This window comes from Entelurus aequoreus, linkage group LG16 (genome assembly GCF_033978785.1).
Source record: "Entelurus aequoreus isolate RoL-2023_Sb linkage group LG16, RoL_Eaeq_v1.1, whole genome shotgun sequence".
Taxonomy (NCBI): domain Eukaryota; kingdom Metazoa; phylum Chordata; class Actinopteri; order Syngnathiformes; family Syngnathidae; genus Entelurus; species Entelurus aequoreus.
In genome coordinates, this window is record NC_084746.1 from 50,734,360 (window position 1) to 50,759,359 (window position 25,000).

The 25,000-nt window shown below is 38.2% G+C and overlaps 1 protein-coding gene across 3 annotated transcripts in view; it reads right to left on the reverse strand.

Annotated features, from left to right (window-relative positions):
• Positions 1-221: 221 nt before the first annotated feature.
• Positions 222-25,000, reverse strand: part of gnal (guanine nucleotide binding protein (G protein), alpha activating activity polypeptide, olfactory type) — a 144,709-nt gene continuing 119,930 nt past the window's right edge. For 2 of the 3 annotated variants that reach the window (XM_062023259.1, XM_062023261.1), the window contains exons 6-11: positions 8,799-8,853; positions 8,634-8,707; positions 6,965-7,023; positions 6,639-6,890; positions 6,499-6,566; positions 222-2,376 (exon numbers count right to left, since the gene is read on the reverse strand). In XM_062023259.1, the coding sequence (XP_061879243.1) occupies positions 2,230-2,376; positions 6,499-6,566; positions 6,639-6,890; positions 6,965-7,023; positions 8,634-8,707; positions 8,799-8,853 (655 nt within the window). In that variant the 3' untranslated portion in view covers positions 222-2,229. Of the gene's footprint in view, positions 2,377-6,498; positions 6,891-6,964; positions 7,024-8,633; positions 8,708-8,798; positions 8,854-25,000 lie in introns of all 3 variants that reach the window. The other variant, XM_062023260.1, reaches the window with a different exon arrangement.

Genomic DNA, 25,000 nt, shown 5'->3' on the forward strand with positions numbered 1-25,000 from the left:
GCATAGGAGGTTTTGTTCCCATTTGTTCCTTTTGACCTACATCGGCATCTTTAATGAACAAAATGTATGAAAGTGAGAAGTAAAAGGATGATATCTAACACCATTGATTGTAAATGAGCAATCCTCCGAGGTCAATTTAACCACTGAAGTATTTAGGTGTCTTAAAATTGTAACTTGGTCCTTGCCGTCCCTTACGAGACACAAATTGAGGACACGGTGGTGGAAAAGAAGCAAATGAAATCCTCTAATGTGCCTCTTTATTTAAAGAAAAATAAAAATGTCATTTCATCATCCTCCCGGGCCCAAACGAGGTGTTTGGCACCTCCAGTCACTCTGTGGTCACGCTTTTAGTAATTTTTTTTTTTTTCCTTGGGTGGGAGTGTAAGGGGGGATAAGACGTGTTCTGTAGCAGAAAAAAAGGCTGATGCTGTTTTGTACAAGAAGGAGAAGAGCTTGTCTTGTTGGCTGCTGCTCACACATTCATTAGTGCCTGTGCCATCCCGTATGGCTCCCAAGGACCAAAAGATTACTAATATTGCACACTCTCATTTATTCATCTCCAATCTAAACATGCTTTCCTATGTGTGTATGTATACATATTTACCGTATACATACATAGGTATGTACACTTAGGCACACACATAATTCGACATGTATAATTGTACATATATATTTATATAGACCTATAAATTTACATGTACATACATTTATAAAATTCTTTACACACACTCTCCTCACACACGCGCACGCACACACAATGCATGTGTGAGTCTTTGTTGTCTTATGTACACGTGTGCACAGGCACGCACGTCAGCAAAACAATCCCGCACGCACATCAGAACAGAAAGAAAAAAAAAAGTTGGTTCCTATTCAAAACAACACCAGGTTGCAATTTGGACACTTTCAATGGATTTCCAATGTTTTTGTTAAAGCTGTGAAATTAAAGAGTATTAACAATAAAGTTGAAAAGAAAGTAAAAGGCATGGCGCTGCAACATCTGGTCCTCACTGCAGGTAAGTGGTTAATTTGCATAATGTATACAGGTTTTGAAGGATTATTACCCTATTTTTTTTTGTGTTTTTTTTTTGTCATTTTTTTAACAAACAGCATTTTCCTCTTTTGTTTTCATGTTTTTTATAAAACAGAAAGAAAAAAAAACCAAAAAAAAACCAAACCCCCCTAAACTCTACAGAGAAAGTCCCCCAAGCCAGCAGAAAGTCCTCTGCCGCCCGTAGAGTTTGACATCAAGCTGTACAGCGCAGTCGAAAACATACTTACATCTGAGCTCATTTACAGGTACAGCCATAATCAAGGCACAAAGATCTACAAGTAGATGTGTTTTTCTTTCAATTAAGTTGTACAAAATAATATTACATTTTACAGTCTGTACAGGATAATTCAACCTTGCACAGTGTACAAGTTAACAGAAGAAAAAGAAAAAACTACATTTTTCTCTCCTCTCCCAGGTACGCTAGAAGGATTGTGTGTGTGTGTGTGTGTGTGTGTGTGTGTGTGTGTGTGTGTGTGTGTGTGTGTGTGTGTTTAGGAGGGTCGGCAGGAGGTCCGAGTTCGTGGAGGCGTCAGTGGGGGGGAGGGGGGGTTTAAAAGGTGCACGCAGCTTAGTCTCTTTTTCATTCACTTTTGAAAAAATTCTTCCTGCCGTGCACCTCCCGCATCTCATCTCTCTCGGCCCCGAGACCGGCGTGGTGACGGGGGGGTAATAAATATCGCGATGCTACATTGTGTGTACGCTTCCTCTGGAGAACCAGCAAAGTAGTTAAAACAACAACAAAAAAAAAGGAAGTTGATGCCAAAGTGCATTTATCTCTTCATCCGTATTTCCGCACATGGGCAGGTGGAGGACCAGTGGGAGGAGTCACGACCACACACACACACACACACACACACACGCACACACACACACACACATCCTGCGGGTGTCTTCAGGTCCAAAGACAAGGCAAAAAACAAAAAGAGGAGGGGTGGGGGGCAAAGAAAGGAGGTAGCGTGAAGCTTAGTGGAATGACGAGTCAAGGCCTTCAAAAGGAAACATTAAAATAAATCAATAATAATAGTAATCAAGAAAAGCAGAGAAGAGGATTTGACACACTTCAGTAGTACTTCATTGTCCTCGACAGCAGGGTGCGGTGGTGCGTAGAGACCGTGGAGGGGGGCGGGGGGGAGGGGGAGGTCAGGGTTGGCGGTTGAGGATGCAGAATGGCGCCCCCATCACAAGAGTTCGTACTGCCGCAGGTGCATTCTCTGGATGATGTCCCGGCAGTCGTTGAACACCCGCCGGATGTTCTCCGTGTCCACGGCGCAGGTGAAGTGCGGGTAGCAGTAATGTCGGCCGTCGCCGCTCGCCGTGCTGATCCGCTGCGGCGGGGAGAGGAAGGCGGGAGGCGTTACTCACACCGACTCTAATGCCAACACGGGGAGTGCGGGAGAGGTTGCTAACCTGGAGCAGCTAAGCCATACTTGCCAACCTTGACACCTCCAATATCGGGAGGGGAAGGGGGGGGGGGCTTGGTCGGGGGTGTTTGGGGGCGGGGGGGGCGTGGTTGGGGCCGTGGTTATTTACAGCTAGAATTCACCAACTCGAGTATTTCATATATATTTCATATATATATATATATATATATTAGGGCTGCAACTAATGATTAATTTGATAATCAATTAATCTGTCGATTATTACTTCGATTAATCGATTAATAATCGGATAAAAGAGACCAACTACATTCCTATCCTTTCCAGTATTTTATTGGAAAAAAAACAGCATACTGGCACCATACTTATTTTGATTATTGTTTCTCAGCTGTTTGTACATGTTGCAGTTTATAAATAAAGGTGTTTTTTTTTGTGTTTTTTTTTTTAATTGAAAAAAAAAAAAAAAAAAAAGCCTCTGCGCATGCGCATAGCATAGATCCAACGAATCGATGACTAAATTAATCGGCAACTATTTTTATAATCGATTTTAATCAATTAGTTGTTGCAGCCATAATATATATATATATATGTATGAAATACTTGACTTTCAGTGAATTCTAGCTATATATATATATATATATATTTTTTTTTTTTTTTTTTAAATTTTATTTACATAGAAAAAAGAAAAAAAAATACTTGTATTTCAGTGTTCCAGTGGCTATCCATTAGATGGCAGTTTTGTCCTGTTTAACTTCTCCGTTCATGATGAGTACATCATTTCGGCCGCCATGTCTGTGATTTCCTCGTTCTTCTGCTTCGTCTCCTTGTTGTGCACTCTATAAAAGCCCTAGATGTTATGACGTCTTTGGGCAGGCAAGCTGTTTATATTGTGGGAAAGCGGACGTGAGAACAGGCTGTCCCCACTCAGTCTCAGGTCTGCATTGAGCTGGAGGGGGCGTGGCCTCCAGCTCCGGCTGAATACCGGGAGTTTGTCGGGAGAAAATCTCTGCCGGGAGGTTGTCGGGAGAGGCGCTGAATACCGGGATTGTCCCGCTAAAAACGGGAGGGTTGGCAAGTATGAGCTAAGCCAGCTACACTGAAACTAACAAACTTTGTTTTTGTCAACATTAAATACATTTCGAGGCTTGCCTACTCAGTAGTTTAGTGCAGTGGTCCCCAACCACCGGGCCGCGGCCCGGTACCAGTCTGTGGATCAATTGGTACCGGGCCGCACAAGAAACTAAAAAATAAATAAATGTTTTATTATTATTATTTTATTTTTTTTGTCATTAAAACCTACAATCATGTGTGCTTACGGACTGTATCCCTTGCAGACTGTATTGATATATATTGATATATAATGTAGGAACCAGAATATTGATAACAGAAAGAAATGGGGGGAGGGAGGTTTTTTGGGTTGGTGCACTAATTGTAAGTGTATCTTGTGTTTTTTATGTGGATTTAATAAAAAAAAAATAAAAATAAATAAAAAACGATACCTATAATAAAAAAACGATACCGATAATTTCCGATATTACATTCTAACGCATTTATCGACATCTCTATTTGTAACGCAATCGAGTTTGCATAAGTTTTATCGTTGAAAGAACATTTTAAACATCTCACACTCAAGCTCCGCCCCCAAGAAAAAAACCCTCCATCTTATGCAATAACAGCGTGTGGCGCAAACACAGACAATTGATATCGTATCGATAGCGAGGCTACCCGGAGTCGCTCGTTCTCTCTGCACGAAAAGTGCTGAGCAAGCGTTCTTGGCGGAGTGCTGGGGCCACACACTTATGTTGATTGAATACAAAAATAATTTTTTTTTTCTTTTTTTCTTTTTATTAAATCAACATTTTAAAAAAATTATTTCTTTTTTTATTTATTTATTAAATCAACATAAAAAACACAAGATACACTTACAATTAGTGCACCAACCACAAAAGGGTTGTTTCTTTCTGTTATTAATATTTCTGGTTCCTACATTACATATCAATATAGATCAGGGGTCACCAACGTTTTTGAAAGCAAGAGCTACTTTTTGGGTAGTGATTAATGCGAAGGGCTACCAGTTTGATACACACTTAAATAAATTGCCAGAAATAGCCAATTTGCTCAATTTACCTTTAACTCTATGTTACTATTAATAATTAATGATATTTACACTTAATTGAACGGTTTAAAAGAGGAGAAAACACGAAAAAAATGACAATTAAATTTTGAAACATAGTTTATCTTCAATTTCGACTCTTTAAAATTCAAAATTCAACCGGAAAAAAGAAGAAAAAAACTAGCTCATTCGAATCTTTTTGAAAAAATTTAAAAAATAATTTATGGAACATCATTAGTAATTTTTCCTGATTAAGATTAATTTTAGAATTTTGATGACATGTTTTAAATAGGTTAAAATCCAATCTGCACTTTGTTAGAATATATAACAAATTGGACCAAGCTAGACAAATCATTATTTCTTCTAGATTTTCCAGAAATTTTTTTGTAAAGGAAATTCAAAGGACTTTGAAATAAGATTTACATTTGATTCTACAGATTTTGTAGATTTGCCAGAATATTTTTTTTGAATTTTAATCATAATAAGTTTGAAGAAATATTTCACAAATATTCTTCGTCGAAAAAACAGTAGCTAAAATGATGATATTAAATTAAAATGTATTTATTATTCTTTACAATAAAAAAAATAAATTACATGAACATTGATTTACATTGTCAGGAAAGAAGAGGAAGGAATATAAAAGGTAAAAAGGTATATGTGTTTAAAAATCCTAAAATCTTTTTTAAGGTTGTATTTTTTCTCTAAAATTGTCTTTCTGAAAGTTATAAGAAGCAAAGTAAAAAAATGTATGAATTTATTTAAACAAGTGAAGACCAAGTCTTTAAAATATTTTCTTGGATTTTCAAATTCTATTTGAGTTTTTCTCTCTTAGAATTAAAAATGTCAGGCAAAGCGAGACCAGCTTGCTAGTAAATAAATAAAATTTAAAAAATAGAGGCTGCTATTTGCTATTTTTAGAACAGGCCAGCGGGCTACTCATCTGGTCCTTACGGGCTACCTGGTGCCCGCGGGCACCGCGTTGGTGACCCCTGATATAGATCAATACAGTCTGCAGGGACACAGTCCGTAAGCACACATGATTGTAGTTTTTAATGACAAAAAAATAAAAATATATATATTTTTTGCTGGTATTAGCGCACTGTAGGACTGGTCTCCTAAAGCTTTAGTAAAACTTGATAATATTCCTATTCTGTCTTGATGGTCCTTCTTACTCAACATATATGTCATCTGAAAGAACTTGGGATTGACGAGTGACTTTAATTCCCTGAGAGGAAGACTGGTCAGACGCAACACTGTACTTACTGTCACCAAGTTTTGAGCAAATCAATGACTTGCAGTTCAGTAAAACATTAAAAAAAACAATCCTGTATGACATTCTGACTACCAAATTGCATTTGTATCCACATATTGGGGTATTTGTTGTTCTCCTCCAGGACCAGGAGGCGTGTGGGTCGGATCACAGCTGACTCTTCTCACCCTGGACACAAACTATTCTCCCCTCTCCCCTCAGGCAGGAGACTACGGTCCATCCAGACCCACACCTCCCGCCACCTGAACAGTTTTTCCCCCTCGGCCATCAGGCAAATGAACAATAACTCCTAACAGCAGCTCCTTGAATTCCTTCTAAGTCTATAACATGATCTGATAGCTCAGTTACAGCTCTTTTGTATTACCAAATATGTGTTATATGTGTTTTATGTTGCACGATTGCACCAAGAAAAATTCCTAGTTTGTGAACCCGTTCTCAAACAATGGCAATAAAACTATTCTGATTCTGATTTTATGCCAGCAAATAAAACCCCTTGATTAATCACAGTTCAACAGTGTGATTAATCTGATTATAAAACATTAATCACTTGACAGCCCTAAATATTTCATAAATACAGAAGACTATAACTCCCCTCAAAACTACCGTACATTGTACTTGCAACCCATGTAACTAACGCATGAGTTTATTTTCGCCACAAAGATGGCGGCCGTCAGCTTCGCGTACTTACAAGAAACTCGTCTCGGATGAAGAACTTTGCTCTCGTCACTCTGGGGTCCTCGCCGGGTTCAGGATTTGCTGGAAGGTGGACAGATTGAACATTAACATACAGTACATATGACGTGTGTGTGTGCGTGAGAAAGCACCCACCTTCATTTGGTATGGTGTAGCGAGCATATTCGGGGAAGTAGTCTTCAATTTTGGATTTTCCAGCTAAAACCTTCTCGGCGAGCATGTCCTGCTTGTTGAGGAACAAAATGACGGAGATGGTGCGTAACCACCTGTTGTTCCAAATACTGCGAAAAAGGTCCAGGGCTTCCCGTAGCCGGTTGGTGTTGTTGTCTTCCCTTATTACCATGTTGTAGCTGCTGCTGGCCACCACAAAGATGATGGCAGTGACGTCTGGTGAAGGGGAGCAGAGGCAGCCATGAGGACAGAGACAAACAAATCTCCAACAAAACTTAAACGCTTCTCACCGTTAAAGCACTGGATCCATTTTCTCCTCTCATCCCTCTGGCCGCCAACATCGAACATGCTGTTGAGAGGAAACACTATGGTTAGACTACTTCACTCACTGACGCCCTCTTGTGGTCACCACAGCACAGTACAAATACACAAACTGCACACTCAGCATTTGTTCAGCCCAGATCTTTTTTTAATTTATTAATCAGCTTATTATATTAAGGTATATAAGGTTAGTTCAAGGCATCTATTTTTCATAGATAAATATGTAATTATTCCCATTCAATGTACGTATAGCTATTTATATTATCCTCAAAATATTTATCAAAACTTAAATAATAAAAATAATAATTAAAAAAACAATGTGAATTTAAAAGAAAATATAATACTTTTTAAACATTGTAGACAACTTTGAAGCAATAATCTAATGTATCCACTTGTTATTTATTTTATTAAAGCATGAAATCAAGATGAAATATTCCCATGTAATGTATTTATCAATATTAATATTCTTATTGGAATATTTATCACAACATATTCCAAATAACTTGGATTTAAAAAGAAAACCAAAAACGCCGTAATTAATTCTAAACATTGCAGACAATAGTGAAGCATTCATAACCATATTTAACCGCTTGTTATTTATCTTACTAAATCTGTAAAAAAATTAAATTTTTTTTTATTATTATTCCCATTCATTATATTTATTACATGTAAAATAAAAACAAAACCCCCGTAAATAATTTTAATATTGCAAACAATATTGAAGCATTTATATCCATATGTAGCCGCTTATTTGATTAAGTCTGTCAATTATATATATATACAGACATTATTCCCATTTATTATATTTATTACTATTAATACTGAAATAGTAATCAAAACATATGCTTGTCTGTTTATCTGTGTTGGCCCTGCGATGAGGTGGCAACTTGTCCAGGGTGTACCCTGCCTTGCGCTCGAGTGGAGCTGGGACAGGCTTTAGCCCCCCTGTAACCTCAAAAGGGACAAGCGGTAGAAAACGGATGGATGGATATTCCAAATAATGTGGATTTAAAAGAAAAATCCCTTAATTTTAAACATTGCTGACAATATTGAAGCATTCACAAACACATTTAGCTGTTATTTATTTTAAAGTGTCAATCAAAATAAAATAAAAATTTTTTTTAACTATTCTTATTTAATATATTTTTTACTATTGATATTATCATTTGAATATGTACCAACACTTTGAAAAAATGTTTGAATTTAAAAATAAAAATATCTTAATAATTTTTAATAATGACAATATTGAAGCATTCATAAACACATTTACCTGCTTGTTACTTATTTTAATAAAACGGTCAAATTTTAAGGAAATAAATGAATATGTAAATAATTCAATACATCTAATACTATTAATATTATCATTAATAAATTTATGAAAACATAGTGAACATGAGGTGTATTTAAAATAATTTGGTAAGTAAAAATGTTAAACCTTGCAAAAAGGAAACATCAAAGCAGTTATAATCAAATGTGACCCATTTGTTATTTATTTGATTTATTAAGTCAAAAAGCACCATTACAAAGTTTAGAAGTGTGAGCAAAGCCTTGATTAAATATTGTAAGCACTTAATTAAGGAGTTGGCCCTCATGTAAGATTAGGAATCGGTCCCAAAATGGACTAAAGAAGACACTCACTGAAAGTTGACTTTGTCGACTTGGAACCTCGTCTCAAAAATCCCTGAAGTTAACACTCTGCAGCGTAGCAAGTCCTGGAAAACACGGCAAACAAAGATGGCATAATTGTAAGAAATGATGGAGGAGATTGAATTGGGGAGGGTTGATGCTGACGTGAGGACCCACCTGGTCTGTTGGTGTGTAGTCGCTCTGTCTTACAGAGTCAATTCTGTCCAGGAAACTGCAAACACACAAACAAACATCAGTAGTTAGTGTTGGAGGTCGTGCACGCGGACAACGCTCACTAAAGGTCTATCGGTGGGATGTTGCTGATGCATCAAAACAGCAACAAAGGCGAAAAGTATGGCGGCCAACAGAGAAGTCCAAACTCTCCAAAAGCAAGAAGAAAACAGGAAAATGCTGCAATCACAAAAATGCTGCAGGATCAAAAACAAATGCAAAAAAACCTGTCGGTAGGTTGTGAGTTCAAACCCCGGCCGAGTCATACCAAAGACAATAAAAATGGGACCCGTTACCTCCCTGCTTGGCACTCAGCACTAAGGGTTGGAATTGGGGGTTAAATCACCAAAAATGATTCCCGGGAGCGGCAACGCTGCTGCCCACTGCTCCCCTCACCTCCCAGGGGGTGAACTAGGGGATGGGTCAAATGCAGAGGACAAATTTCACCACACCTAGAGTGTGTGTGACAATCATTGGTACTTTAACTTGAACTTTTGGGCATTTGAACATTACTCTTTTTGAGCCTGCAGAATTTATGTGTCAGAATTTGTTTTCAATATAGGACATTAATGAACAATCTACTGTACACACTGTAAATAAGGAAAACTGTAGAATATTTGCTCAATTCCATCAGTGATCCTCCCTACCAGTGTGTGTGGCACTAAGGAGGAAGATGGGTAGCGTGTCCAAGGACACAACAGCAGTACCACGATGGCTGAAGCTGGATTCGTACACGGAATCCTCAAGTCTCTGGACAACCGCTCTCCCACTTGAGCCACGCCTTCCCAACATGAATTGGTTTTATGGTGTTTGTGTTTTTTTGCTTTTAGATTATTTCTGTGTTTGCACATTGCTGAAAAATAGTAAAGACCACTAAAACAGTAACCAGCAAGGCTTCTCAGTTCACTTCTCCCATCATGCATTGGGCTGCAGGCCGCCATGTTGGCCGAGAGAGGTGCTGAGGCAGATGGTGTCCACACGGGGGCAGGGCTGCTCAGTCTGGTCTATTTAGGTCCTTGTGTAGCTCCAGTGATTACATAAGAAACATACTGTGGAGGTTAGGCCACTGTGCTTCCTTCTCCACTAGCGAGCAGCGTGTGCGGGTGACAGTAACGGCACTGTTAGCATCACAAGTTAGCATTCACAGCCAAGCCTGTCTCGGGTGTGACTCCATCGTAATACAAGACTCCCAACAATGCGGATGTAAACAATGCTGACTTCCCTAAGAGACACTAGAGGCTTTTTTAAACAATATTTTCACTTCAATGTTCAACAGGACGACAGCAGTGAGCCCACAACATTAGACAACTTTATTAAATGACCATGAACAAGCAAGTAGAGCAATACATTCCCCGGCCACTTCATCAGGTACATAATCTAATGAGATCCAATACAAATATTTTGCCCTCACAAAAATAAAAAATCCCCGTGCTGTCAAAGAAATTTGATAACCATACTGCATCACATTGGGAAGGCTACCAAATGATTAGAAACAGCCAGTAATAGGCAGTAACAAGCTACATGTAGCTAAACTACGTAGCTTAACTACAGCTACTTTTTTTTAAATAGTATATTTTCCTGTAGCTCAGCTACTTTTAGACCCATGTAACTAGGTAGCTTAGATCAAAGCTACAAGCTACAAAGAGGAGAAACTGTAAATCCAGTCCAATAAAAAATATGGAGAATATACAATGACCTGGATGAATGAGAACATCCATACATACGGATAAAATCCATGATGATTGGTTGGTGTTCGTATGATGAGTCACAATTGGCTACGGTTAGGGCAAAACATTATGGACCGGCCAATCAGAGACAAGATAAGGCGGGTCATCAAAACTCGTAAGCAGAATCATGACAGACACTCACATGACGATGAGGGAGTCAGAGATAGAAAAATAGATAGATGAAAACTGAGGAGGAATTCTCTCCCGCAGATTTTTCTTTTAGTGATGAAGATGACGTGCAGGAAACCCAAATAATGCCATATTTAGACAAATGTATGGGTTAAGGAAAACAATGCCCAACGTCTTAGTTTTTAGTTGTTTACTCTGTAAACCAAAATCATAACTGCTCTCTTCATCAAAGACATACAACACAAATATATGAACACACATTAAGGTGAGTTGAGTTCATGAAAAGTTTTACCAGGGTTTACCCTGTAGCTTAGCTACATTTAATCGAGAGTAACTTGTAGCCAATCTTACTACATTTTCCGAGTAGCTTGCCCATCACTGGTAACAGCTCTCAGTACGGCACAACGCATTTGTACATGACTTGATCTGGGGATTCTTGTAAGGCCTAGCCCGGTGTATTGCTTGTATTCCGACACGTGACTTCTTCCCTGAAGTAAAAACCAAGTTAAGATGGCTGTTGTACAGCAAGCAGTGCACAAGTACAAAAGAAGCTTAAATCTTCCCGCAAAAAGCAGATACAAACAAAAAAATCTAGCTATGCAATGGAAAGGATCCCTACTATACTTTATCAAAACAAGATTTGTCGAGTGATATCATGGATTATACATCCATCGCGTGCCCAAACATATCAAACTATTGTGCTCCAGACATCATTCCTACACGACAAAAAAGGTGGAAACTTTGAGGAGGTCAACAACTTCTTTGTGGCTGGCTGGGTCAAAGATGGGATCAAGACTCTCGTGGATAAATATGCATCGATTTTGCTCAGGTAAAGTTGCATTTTATGATTTAACTTTGCGTTTAAATAAGCCATGTTTGTTGCTGTTCCACGCGCCGTTTACGAGTAGCGGGTTTTTCCCCGTCTATCAAAATATAACTATATATGTCAACATTGTGTATGTGCTGAAAGCTTCATTTATGATTGTTGCCTTTGATAAAAGCTTATAGGTTTTTGCTCACGTTGAATTTATTTTATTTAGACACGCCGAGTTGGTACTTTTAGAAACACTCGTAGCAAACGTGTATAAGAAATACAAATGATATCAAGATAATATTTAAATGGGGAATAATAAATGTTAAAAGTATATCAAACAAACCTTTGATGAAGTGATCACTGCAAACTCATGCATTCTTCGACTCTGCTCCCTTGGACTGGAGTGTGAGCTGCATGCTTTTGTCGTCGTCGTTTCATAACATCTTGCACTCTTCCGGCCTTTTTGATTAGCTCTCGTGGAACTCTGAAGAAACGTTTATCCTTTTCGCAATTTGAACAATTCGTACCGCCCAAAACAAAACAAGCATATGGCGCCTAGTCCCCATTGAGAACAGAGCTAGCTTGACCATATTTAATTTGATTTTACCGGACATGACGTCAGTAAAATGCAAGCAATACTCTCGCGTCAGGTAACTTGCGCAAGCAATGTCGTCTTGCTCCCTCCTCCTGTGTACTTCCCCGCAAGCCTTGGTCAGTTTTTGTACAGGAGGCTCCCTGACCACAGTAGAGCAGACTTTGTGTTTGAAAAGCACAAACGATTGTATGAAATAAAGAAACAATGATTAAAATTGTGCGTGAAAACAGATATTGTTTACTTTACTTTCTATCTCGGTGTGCTATAAAAATAATTACTGAGAAAGACACTCTTTTTAACTTTTACTGCCAAACATCAATAACACATGACCATACACATTAACACCAGTATGTCAGCAACCACCACCACCACCACCGCCCATCCAATCTATCCCGCACGTCCAGGCACCCCCGCCCACTAGGCATCCGATCCGGTAAAAGACCATAAGGCCCCAGCCCCGCACCCACAGCTGGCACCCCATGGCACCCCAGCAGACCCGCCGCTGCGATCAGCAACGTACGCTGGGGCAGCGACACATACACACAACAAACGGACAAACAAAGCAGGAGAGAAATCATTTTATAAAATAAAAGTAAATTTTAAAACAAAAAAAAGAAAAAAAAAGAACATTTAAACAAATACTACATTGAAAAATAAATAAACATGTATAAATAAATACATACATAAAAAAATCTAATGAAATAAAAAAAACATACACATGCACGTATTCCGTACCATGCATACATATACAAACCCATATACACACGTATACACATACTTACATACAATCACACACATACACATATGTATACATATACACACACATTCATACACACATATACATACATACATACACACACATATTTATCCATCAAACACACATACCTATACATACACAGGCATGTACATACACACTAACACATACAGGACTGTCTCAGAAAATTAGAATATTGTGATAAAGTTATTTATTTTCTGTAATGAAATTAAAAAAACAAAAATGTCATACATTCTGGATTCATTACACATCAACTGAAATATTGCAAGCCTTTTATTATTTTAATATTGCTGATTATGGCATACAGCTTAAGAAAACTCAAAAATCCTATCTAAAAAAAATTAGAATATTTCCTCAGACCAAGTAAAAAAAATATTATTTATAACAGCAAAACAAAATCAAACATTTGAAAATGTCAATGAATGCACTCAGTACTTGGTTGGGAATCCTTTTGCACGGATTAGTGCATCAATGCAGCGTGGCATGGAGGCAATCAGCCTGTGGCATTGCTGAGGTGTTATGGATGCCCAGGATGCTTCAATAGCGGCCTTTAGTTCATTTGCATTATTGGGTCTGGTGTCTTTCAGCTTCTTCTTCACAATACCCCACACATTCTCTATGGGGTTCAGGTCAGGGGAGTTGGTAGGCCAATCGAGGACAGTAATGACATGGTCAGTACACCAGTTACTGGCGGTTTTGGCACTGTGGGCAGGTGCCAGATCATGCTGGAAAATGAAATCATCATCTCCATAGAGCTTTTCAACAGATGGAAGCATGTAGTGCTCTAAAATCTCTTGGTACACAGCTGCATTGACTCTGGACTTGATGAAACACAGTGGACCAACACCAGCAGCTGACATGGCTCCCCAAACCATTGCTGACTGTGGGAACTTCACACTGGATTTCAAGCAACTTGGATTTGGGCTCTGTACCGAGGATGTCGTTGTGGCTTGTACAGCCCTTTGAGACACTTGTGATTTAGGGCTGTATAAATAAACATTGATTGATTGATTGATTGATTGATTGATTTTGCTCCTCTCCAGCCTTCCTCCAGACTGTAGCGCCTTGACTTCCAAATGAAATACAAAACTTGCTTTCGTCTGAAAACAGGACTCTGGACCACTCTGTAACTGTCCAGTGCTTCTTTTCCATAGCCCAAGTCAGACGCTTGTAGAGGTTTTAGAGCATTACATGCTTCCATCTGTTGAAAAGCTCTATGGAGATGATGATTTCATTTTCCAGCATGATCTGGCACCTGCCCACAGTGCCAAAACCGCCAGTAACTGGTGTACTGACCATGTCATTACTGTCCTCGATTGGCCTGCCAACTCCCCTGACCTGAACCCCATAGAGAATTTGTGGGGTATTGTGAAGAAGAAGCTGAAAGACACCAGACCCAATAATGCAAATGAGCTAAAGGCCGCTATTGAAGCATCCTGGGCATCCATAACACCTCAGCAATGCCACAGGCTGATTGCCTCCGTGCCACGCCGCATTGATGCACTAATCCGTGCAAAAGGATTCCCAACCAAGTACTGAGTGCATTCATTGACATTTTCAAATGTTTGATTTTGTTTTGCTGTTATAAATATTATTTTTTTTACTTGGTCCGAGGAAATCTTTCTAATTTTTTGAGATAGGATTTTTTAGTTTTCTTAAGCTGTATGCCATAATCAGCAATATTAAAATAATAAAAGGCTTGCAATATTTCAGTTGATGTGTAATGAATCCAGAATGTATGACATTTTTGTTTTTTTAATTGCATTACAGAAAATAAATAACTTTATCACAATATTCTAATTTTCTGAGACAGTCCTGTACACACACACACACACACACACCATCATCATCATCATCGGCGGTCACTCGAAACGAGTATGACTGTCCTCCGTAGGGTCGTCTTCCGGGATGTTAGGGTGGATTCCCTATATGGAGGACGCCTGTGCGTGGAATCTTTTAATGTGGGGAGACTGGTGCACGGTCAGCCACCACACAGTCCTTGGCATTGAGCGGGCCAGGGTCCAGTGTCATGGAAACCAAGACGACTGGGGACCCGTCTTTGCTGCAGCCTTCATCCGCCTTCCCAGCCGTTGTGGTGCATTCCGCTGCCGCCATCTTCCGCCTGGTCCACCGTTGAGGCGGTTTTCACTATTCGCCCATAGCTGGGGTTATTTACCCATAGCTGGGACAGGGGTTGACTGGGCACCAGGGCATGTCCACACACCGGTGGGCCTGCATGCCCCGTCTCTGGGGCCCCCTGCTGCTCCGAGATCCCGTACAACACACACACACACACACACACACACACACACACACACACACACACACACACACACACACACACACACACACACACACACGTACGGCCATATATATAAATACACACATACATACTGTATATCATTACATACATATATACAGTATGTATATATACACACATACATATATACACAGACACACGTTCACACACACACACACACACACACACACAAACACACACATTTACGGCCATATATATATATATATAAATACACACATACCTGTACATATATCATTACATACATATATATGTATATATACACACACACATTTACGGCCATATATATATATATATATAAATACATACATACATCATTACATACATATATATGTATATATACACAGACACACACATTCACACACACAAATACTGTATACCCATATATACACATGCATGTACATACATACACACACACACATTTACGGCCATATATATATATATATATATAAATACACACATACAAATATCATTACATACATATTAGGGAAGCAACTAACGATTAATTTGATAATCGATTAATCTGTTGATTATTACTTCGATTAATCGATTAATAATCGGATAAAAGTGACAAACTACATTTCTATCCTATCCAGTATTTTATTGGGAAAAAAACAGCATACTGGCACCATACTTATTTTGATTATTGTTTCTCAGCTGTTTGTAAATGTTGCAATTTTTATATAAAGGTTTATTAAAAAAAAAAATATATATATATATATATATATTTTTTTTTAAATAAAAAAACAAAAAAACAAAAAAACTCTGTGCATGCGCATAGCATAGATCCAACGAATCGATGACTAAATTAATCGGCAACTATTTTAATAATCGATTTAATCGATTAGTTGTTGCAGCCCTAATACATATATATGTATATATACAGTACACACATACATATATACACACACACAAATACTGTATACCTATATACAAATGCATGTACATACACAAACACATACACGGCCATACGTATATATGCATATATATATATATATATATATATATATATATGTGTATATATATATATATATATATATATATATATATATATATATATATATATATATATATATATATATATGTGTATATATATATATATATATATGTGTATATATATATATACATATATATATATATATATATATATATAAAAATAAATAAATACATACATACACATATATATCGTTACATACATATATATGTATATATACACACACACACACACACACGTACATACATACATAGGCACACATACACACTCACACATCCATATATACACACACATATAATTAAAATATGAATAATTAAGAAAAAGATAAAATAAATGGGGAAAAAAAACAGATACAATAACAATATAAATGTAAAAATAAATAAACCCAGGAGAGGGACTATCGCAGGGCAGTTGAGCAGCGAGGGGGGCAAGCAGCTCCCCCAAACCGACACTAGACGAGCCCGCACGGCCGCAGTGCAGGGCGGTCCAGGCAAGACCCCTCCCCACCTCCCAGGGGAAGGAGGAAGCCCAAGGAGACCCGAAGCCAGAGGGGCACGGACTGGTCCCCGCCCGACAGCACCAAACCCCCCAGGCGAGGGACAGTCCACCGCCAAACGAGAGGGACAGTCCACCGCCAAACCCAAGGCAACCGCTTGTGCAGGTGTATCTAATGGACAGTGAATCGCCGCGTCCATTAAATCAGCTCAGCCACAAGAACGCAGGGCAGTCAACTGTTAGCCAAAAAGGACATTTAAAAGCTAGAATGTCTTGTTTTTACTTGAATTCACATTACCACAACACAAGCTTCGAATGCAGCACGGGAGTATTTTTAGTCAGCCTTTCCTGCAAAAAGCAGCAATGTTGTAATTACTGAGCGCTATGTGACTGCCATGTGACATGAGAGCCAAAGAAGAGTCTTCAAGACTAACTGGACCAAAAAAAAAAAAAAACACACAGTCATGGATCGGGGTGTAGGGGTGCAAGCAAAAAGAGGCGATTAATGAGTATGCGATGGATCGGGTCATGCAGAATATGAAGTATTACTAAGTAAGTGTGTGCAGCTGTGCTACTGACATGTGGTCCGTGCCACTTTTATTCAACTGCCGTATCTTATGTAATGTGGTCATATGTGTCCACAGCGAGGATGGATTAATGATAGTCTGCTGCTTTGTGCTTAAAACTAACACCACTATGAAAGAATAAATTCTAATACAACAAATAAATCCTGCAATGTGTCCAAAAAGTTTCTTTACCATTTTAAAAATGTATAACAAAGGCTCCTGGTGAGATATCTTAATCAAATGTGTTCCACACTCAGTGGTTATTAAGATGTTCAAACTCATTGCATTTTCATTTGACAAATATATGCGACATTACTTATGGAGCATCAAGACGGTACTTGATATTTTTGCCATGTTTGCTTTAGCATACCCTATCAACGGTGGCAATGGCATCAATAGTCTTTTGCTTTAGGTCAGTAATTATGGATGAAAGATTTGGTTTCGGAATATTTTTGGGACATTGTAAAAAAAAAAGAAAAAAGTTGCATTGGCACCGAAACAAGTTTTGGCAACAAATACATTGAAAAAATACAATATTTTTGGTGGATATTTTTTTGTATTATATCATGTTTTCAATGCCAATCTTCAAATTTGTTGTAAACAGTTATTGTTTTTGTGTTTGACAGCTTTTTTTTTAAATGTTTCCTTTTTCACATTTGCTTCGCGTTTTTTTTGCAGTTTTGTTTTGCTTTTTTACGGTTTCAAATTAATGGCAGTGTTTTGACATTGAGGGGCGGGTGCCTGTGGGTGGGGCTTACAACAATTTCACACAGAAGCTGTTTTACCTGACTTGGGCTTGCCGATAAAACAGAGTACCGTATTTTTCCGACTATAAATCGCAGTTTTTTTCATAGTTTGGCCGGGGGTGCGACTTATACTCAGGAGCGACTTATGTTTGAAATTATTAACACATTACCGTAAAATATCAAATAATATTATTTATCTCATTCACGTAAGAGACTAGACGTATAAGATTTAATGGGATTTAGCGATTAGGAGTGACAGATTGTTTGGTAAACGTATAGCATGTTCTATATGTTATAGTTATTTGAATGACTCTTACCATAATATGTTACGTTAACATACCAGTTGGTTATTTATGCCTCATATAACGTACACTTATTCAGCCTGTTGTTCACTATTCTTTATTTATTTTAAATTGCCTTTCAAATGTCTATTCTTGGTGTTGGCTTTTATCAAATAAATTTCCCCAAAAATGCGACTTATACTCCAGTGCGACTTATATGTTTTTTTCCTTCTTTATTATGCATTTTCGGCCGGTGCGACTTATACTCCGGAGCGACTTATACTCCGGAGCGACTTATACTCCGAAAAATACGGTAGAAGAAGACAGGACGGCCGTGGGGGTATAAATCAAGTTTAAGTTATAGTATGTCTTGGTGTTAACCTAGCCATATTTTGAGGATGTAGTATAAGCGGTACAGAAATGGAAAAATATGCATTTTTTAATTATCACGTTTGTCTTGATATAGCCGCGATATTTGGAGAAACTCTGTATGGAACAATACTTTATTACATTTCTACGCGGAGAGAAAACAGCGACTTTAAAATGTAATTATGGCTGCATTTATTCATTAAAAACATCTAACACCAGACATGTAAAGCTTGGTGAGACATGAGTAACCTACATTTTTAGTAAAATACGAGACTTCGACTATCGTAATGTTGAGCGAGCTACATGTGGTTCATTGCTCTTGTTCCCCCGAGAGAGAGCCTCATATCCTGGCCGTGCAGACTGCTTCATCCTTCCAGTCAACTATTTTCTACCGCTTTTCCGGAGTCTATCCCAGCTGCACTTGGGCGGGACGCAGGGTACACTCTTGACAAGTCACCACCTCGTGGCAGGGCCAACACAGACGGACAGACAAGCATTCACACTCACATTCACACACTAGGGCCAATTTACCGTTGCCAATCAGCCTATTCCTAGGTGCATGTCTTAGGAGGTGGGGGGAAGCCGGAGTACCCAGAGAGAACCCACAACACAGAGTTTTTTTAGCATTTGGGTGGCGACTTGTCCATGGTGTACCCCCCTGTGACTCCAAGAGGGACAAGCGGTATAAAATGGATGGATGAATGGAAGTTTTTTCTATTTTTAGACCTTAAAAGGTTGACTCCATCCATCCACCCATTTTCTACTGCTTGTCCCTTTCGGGGTCGGAGTGGAGTAAAATAAATTGATATAATAACGTAAATACAGGTTTGGATGATCATTTGGAAGCAAGTATTCATTTGATCTGTATAAATTAATAAACAAGGCGCTGAAACTACCTCTGTTGTGATTCCTTATAAGCCTAAATGCAAATATTACAAAATATGGAAAGACACTGACATTTGAAAGTAAAACCTTTTACAACAGAAATAAATAAAAAATCATCAACTGCTACATTGTTGAGCTGAGGGATTATTTAAAATTGATTTTAGCGAAGACATTTCTATTGAAAGTTATTAAAAATATTATCCGAGTAGTACTTTGTGACGTTGCTGTACTTATTTCAACAAGGAAAACAACGAAGACTTCTGTCTTTCTGGAACATCATCTGAATTGTCTCCAGCGTGTTTCTGAGGGTAACATTGTCCAACTACATCAAAGCTAAAGCTCGACTGCCATATTACCATTTATTTAAAAACTGAACCAATAGTGTACCCCGCCTACCGCCCAAATGCAGCTGAGATAGGCTCCAGCACCCCCCCGCAACCCCAAAAGGGACAAGCGGAAGAAAATGGATGGATTGGATGAACCAATAAAGCAATCATATAATACAGTAATTCCTCTAAACTGTTTCATTACTATGAAATAGGGATCATAGCTTTAAAATATTTGAACTTGCTTTGTGAAAATAATGATGGTCCCTCCTGTTAAGAATTGTGTATTTGTTCATTTACAGGACAATGTGCTAGCACAAGCACTAGCAAGACAGTTGCACCAGATTTGTACAGAACCAACACTTCCTCGACCACAAGGGCTGGGTCCTTGGAAGGATGCGGCTGACGAAATGAGACACAGCTCTATACATCCCATAACTTAAACTTGATTCACACCCCTCGGTCTCCTTCTACTGTGTTTTACTTGCGAGCCCAAGTCTAGTAAAACGGCTTCCAGGTAAATTTATTGTAAGCCCCACCCACAGACACCCGCCTCCATGTCAAAGCACTGCCATTAATTTGAAACCGTAAAAAAAAGAAGCAATTGTGGAAAATATAAAAGTTGAAAATCAAAACCTGTTAAACACACAAAAACAATAAGTGAACACAAATATGAAGATTGGCATTGAAAATGTTATGATACCAAAAAATATCCACCAAAAATATGGTATTTTTTCAATGTTTGTATTTATATGTTGCCAAAACATGTCAATACAAGTGCCAATACAACTTGTTCTACAATGTCATTGTTTTTTTTTGTATACCAAATCTTACTGGCAGTGTTTTGAGTCCATAATGTTATGACCTAGTGATGCCATTGCCACCTTTGATAGGGTATGCTGAAACAAACATGGCAAGAAATCGAGTACCGTCTTGATGTGTTTCGTGCAAATAACAGTGCCCTCACGTGTATTAAAAGAGGTAAAAATCGTCAATATCTAGTTCTCCTTTTATCATAATATGCACATATTTATCTTATCTGCTTTTGTAATAAAATGGTAAAAAAAAAATTAAAAAAAGATTTAATGGACAACTTGTATAATTGTCAGTGTTTACCACAAGACAGCAATCTTTATGTGGCGAGTGGGAGTGTGGGGAGTGTATATTATGTCATCATGTCAGTTGCATAATTGGCCATGACGCATGGACATGCAATTTAAAAAAAAAAAAGACTTAAAAAACGTTGTACACGTTTTATCATTAGTATCAACATTTAGTGTTTTCTGGTTATGCCTTTTTGCTCTATTTTTCACAGATTTTTTTTAATAGAGTTGTTTGATTAGGGACGTCATCACTTGTGTTTTTTCCGGACGGAAGCAAGTCAGCGCGGCTACTCGCAACAACATTGTGTAGGAGCATTTTACCCTAGTCTTGCTAAAGACATGATTACCTCACTCATTTTACAAAGCGGACATTGTTCTTTATGGCAGTACATCTGTGATACGGGAACATTTAAAGCATTATGTCGGACATCTGGAGGATGCGATCTCAACTCAGTAAGAAAGTTAGCTTGTTACCTTGCTAACAGGTGTATATACTTAACTATCATTTTAGCCAAAGTCCGCCAGCTAAATTTGACTGTTTTAATACAAGTACTTTTTTTCTTCTTATAATAAATAGTGCTGCTTGCGTTGGGCAAAATGTGTTTCTCTGGTGCTCTTCTGTTTGGGGATTCAAGTGAAACTTTTCAGAAAAAAACTGAGGCACTCTGGAGGATAATGATTAAAATGCCAGTGCTTTAGATTGTTTCTTATAAGTTTTACTTTTAAAAAATGTTGTAACAAACTTCAAGCATGAAGCAGCGTCGGCATAACAACAAACGTCACAGACAGACACGAATATTAGGCACCACTGCGCAGATATCATGAAATAATAGATATACAATCTATTCGATAGCTAAAATGTTCAGAATTAATTAGGTCTATTAGACTTCTAAAATTACAGGAGTTAATCAATAATCTATAACATACCTGTGAGCAGCTTTTTAAAACACATCATCACAAAATGCTTGATTCTTTTTGAGGAAGTTAGATAGCCTTGGTGATTTTTTATTGCAGCCACAGTCATTTGTTCTCATTAAAAAATATACTTTGTTTTTGCCAGCATTTGGCCTATCCTTGCTTTTAAATGGACACAAGTTTAATAAATATTTATATTTTTGTAGCAGCCTATAAAATATATTTTACAGCATATTTACAGTATGAATAAATATTTCTGAATGAATTAGTCAGCACGGTGGAACAGGGGTTATTGTAGCGTCCCGGAAGAGTTAGTGCTGCAAGGGGTTATGGGTATTTGTTTTGTTGTGTTTATGTTGTGTTACGGTGCGGATGTTCTCCCGAAATGTGTTTGTCATTCTTGTTTGGTGTGGGTTCACAGTGTGGCGCATATTTGTAACAGTGTTAAAGTTGTTTATACGGCCACCCTCAGTGTAACCTGTATGGCTGTTGACCAAGTATGCCGTACACAGCGGCGTTTTAAAAAGTAATACATTTTACTTTTTGAAACCGATACCGATAATTTTGAAACCGATACCGATAATTTCCGATATTACATTTTAAAGCATTTATCGGCCGATAATATCGGTAGTCCGATATTATCGGACATCTCTAGTTACGATGCATACCCCCAGCGAGCAGATAGCGCCAACTCTATTTGTGGTAAGAAATAGTAGTGATATTGAGAGAGTAAAGAGAAAATATTGACATGTGAGTAATATCACAACTAAAAGGCGGGGCTTTAATAGTGTTTTTCACAGGAATTAAATACAACGTACAACTTAAGATCATCTTAACATTCTTAATGTATACCCGCAACATGATTATGCCAACACTAAAATTGCCTCTTTATTAGTAAAATACGACAGTTATATTCTTCTTGATCATTATTTTCTCATCAGTTCTTTGTGTGAGAACTCCACTGCATGAATATAGCCAAGACATCAAAATGTGGAGGGACATTTGATGCAAAATGACGCCTCAGGCTTAGGCCCCATGCGGTCGGGGTCACATGTTGCTGGTTATAGAGCAAAAAGTCGGAAGATGATGAAGGATGATGTGTGGGGGTAGCTTGGGGGCTTGGGTCAAGCAGTTCTATGGAAAAGGGAGAAGTCATTCTAGCACTTGAAAAGAACACAACAAGCAAAAACAATAAACGGCGGTGACCAGACTCTTCAAAAATGATGAGACACATCGCGAGGCCCCGCAAATTCCCAACAAGCAACCTTAACACTAATTACCAGCGCACTCTCAGCCTCATGTGTTCATTTGATAATTGGCTTGACTTTTTACAAATAGTGGGCCATCATTAATTAGCAGCGCACGGGGGCCCCAATCAATAGTTTCCATATTTTGAGCTGGCCGGGGCCAGGCGTAATGGACATTCACTTTAGCCTGCATCACACGGATTGGAAAGCTTGTGCTCGGTTGTTTCGCATGTACTTCTACTTTAATGCCGAGTAGAGAGTACAGTACGTCTATATGGAAGATAAACACATATTCTGCACAGTCCAATGACACACAAGCGTTGCATCAGTTTATTATTGTGGTTGTTGTTTTAAGTGGTGTGCAACTGCAACACATTGACTACGGTTATTTAGTATTTTGGTGACCCTATTTTGCTACATAAAAGGTTCAAAATATTAAAAACAGCTGTCAGTTTCCTGCACTATAGTTAAACACTATGGCTCAATGTAACCACACCAAACAAATATATTTTGTTAGTAGGTTTGTTTTATTAATTAGCTGGCAAAAATGATAAATCTGGTTCATACAGGACTTTGTACAAGTTTTTGGTAAGAAAGAATATCTGCTGTTCATTGTAATGTTACGGGCCGTTCATTCATAACGTCATCCTTTATGAACCAGGAAGAAGATTATTAGTAAAATGATGAAAAGTAACAACAACAAACAATATCCCCCTAAGCATCATCTGTAATGGACATTTATTGTTGTTCTTTCTTTGGTCAAAGTTACAAAAAAATAAATGCCCTGTTATGCAAAACACAAATGTCCTCTATGGCGGAAGATATAGTAACATACTGTGTCGGGGATGCGCTAATCAATCAGCCACCGATCAGTATCAGTCGATTTCAATGACATAGTATGTGATTAGTCAATGCTAATTCATGCCTTTCAATGCCAATCACAAAAGCTGATCCTTGCTGGTTGACACGGTGTTTATTTTAGGATCCCAAGCTGACAGTTGGCTAGGAGCTAACTGTATATGTCCATATATGGTAAGGAGCCATTGCCCTAAATCAGGGGTCGGCAACCCAAAATGTTGAAAGAGCCATATTGGACCAAAAATACAAAAACAAATCTGTCTGGAGCCGCAAAAAATTAAAAGCCATATTACATGTGTCATGAGATATACATTTAATTAAGAGGACCTAAAGGAAACTAAATGATCTCAAATATAGCTACAAATGAGGCATAATGATGCAATATGTACATATCGCTAGCCTAAATAGCATGTTAGCATCGATTAGCTTGCAGTCATGCAGTGACCAAATATGTCTGATTAGCACTCCACACAAGTCAATAACATCAACAAAACTCACCTTTGTGCATTCATGCACAACGTTAAAAGTGTGGTGGACAAAATGAGACAGAAAAAGAAGTGGCATAAAACACGTCCTGGAAAGTCGGAGAAAGTTCTGCATGTAAACAAACTACGGTGAGTTCAAGGACCGCCAAAATTAGTAGGACAAAACGGCGCTCGCCAAATACTCGAATCAGTGACGCATGTTTAATATAAACAGTGTGATTTATAACAGTTAGGGAGGTTTGTGTCATGTTTGTCCTCCTACAGAAACCATACTAAAACAAAAAAATAGCTGTTTTTCCCCTCCTCTTTTTCCATTCTTCATACATTTTTGAAAAATCTCCAGAGAGCCACTAGGGCGGCGCCAAAGACACGGAAAGGCGCTTGGTTCCACCTCCCTTTTTTTTCCCCCACAAAGATTATGAGTCATCATATAGTTATCTCAACGGAAAAATAACAAACTAATAGTCGGCATCCTAGTGAGAGCAGACCTTGTACAGTAAGTGATATTTTATTATGTTTGT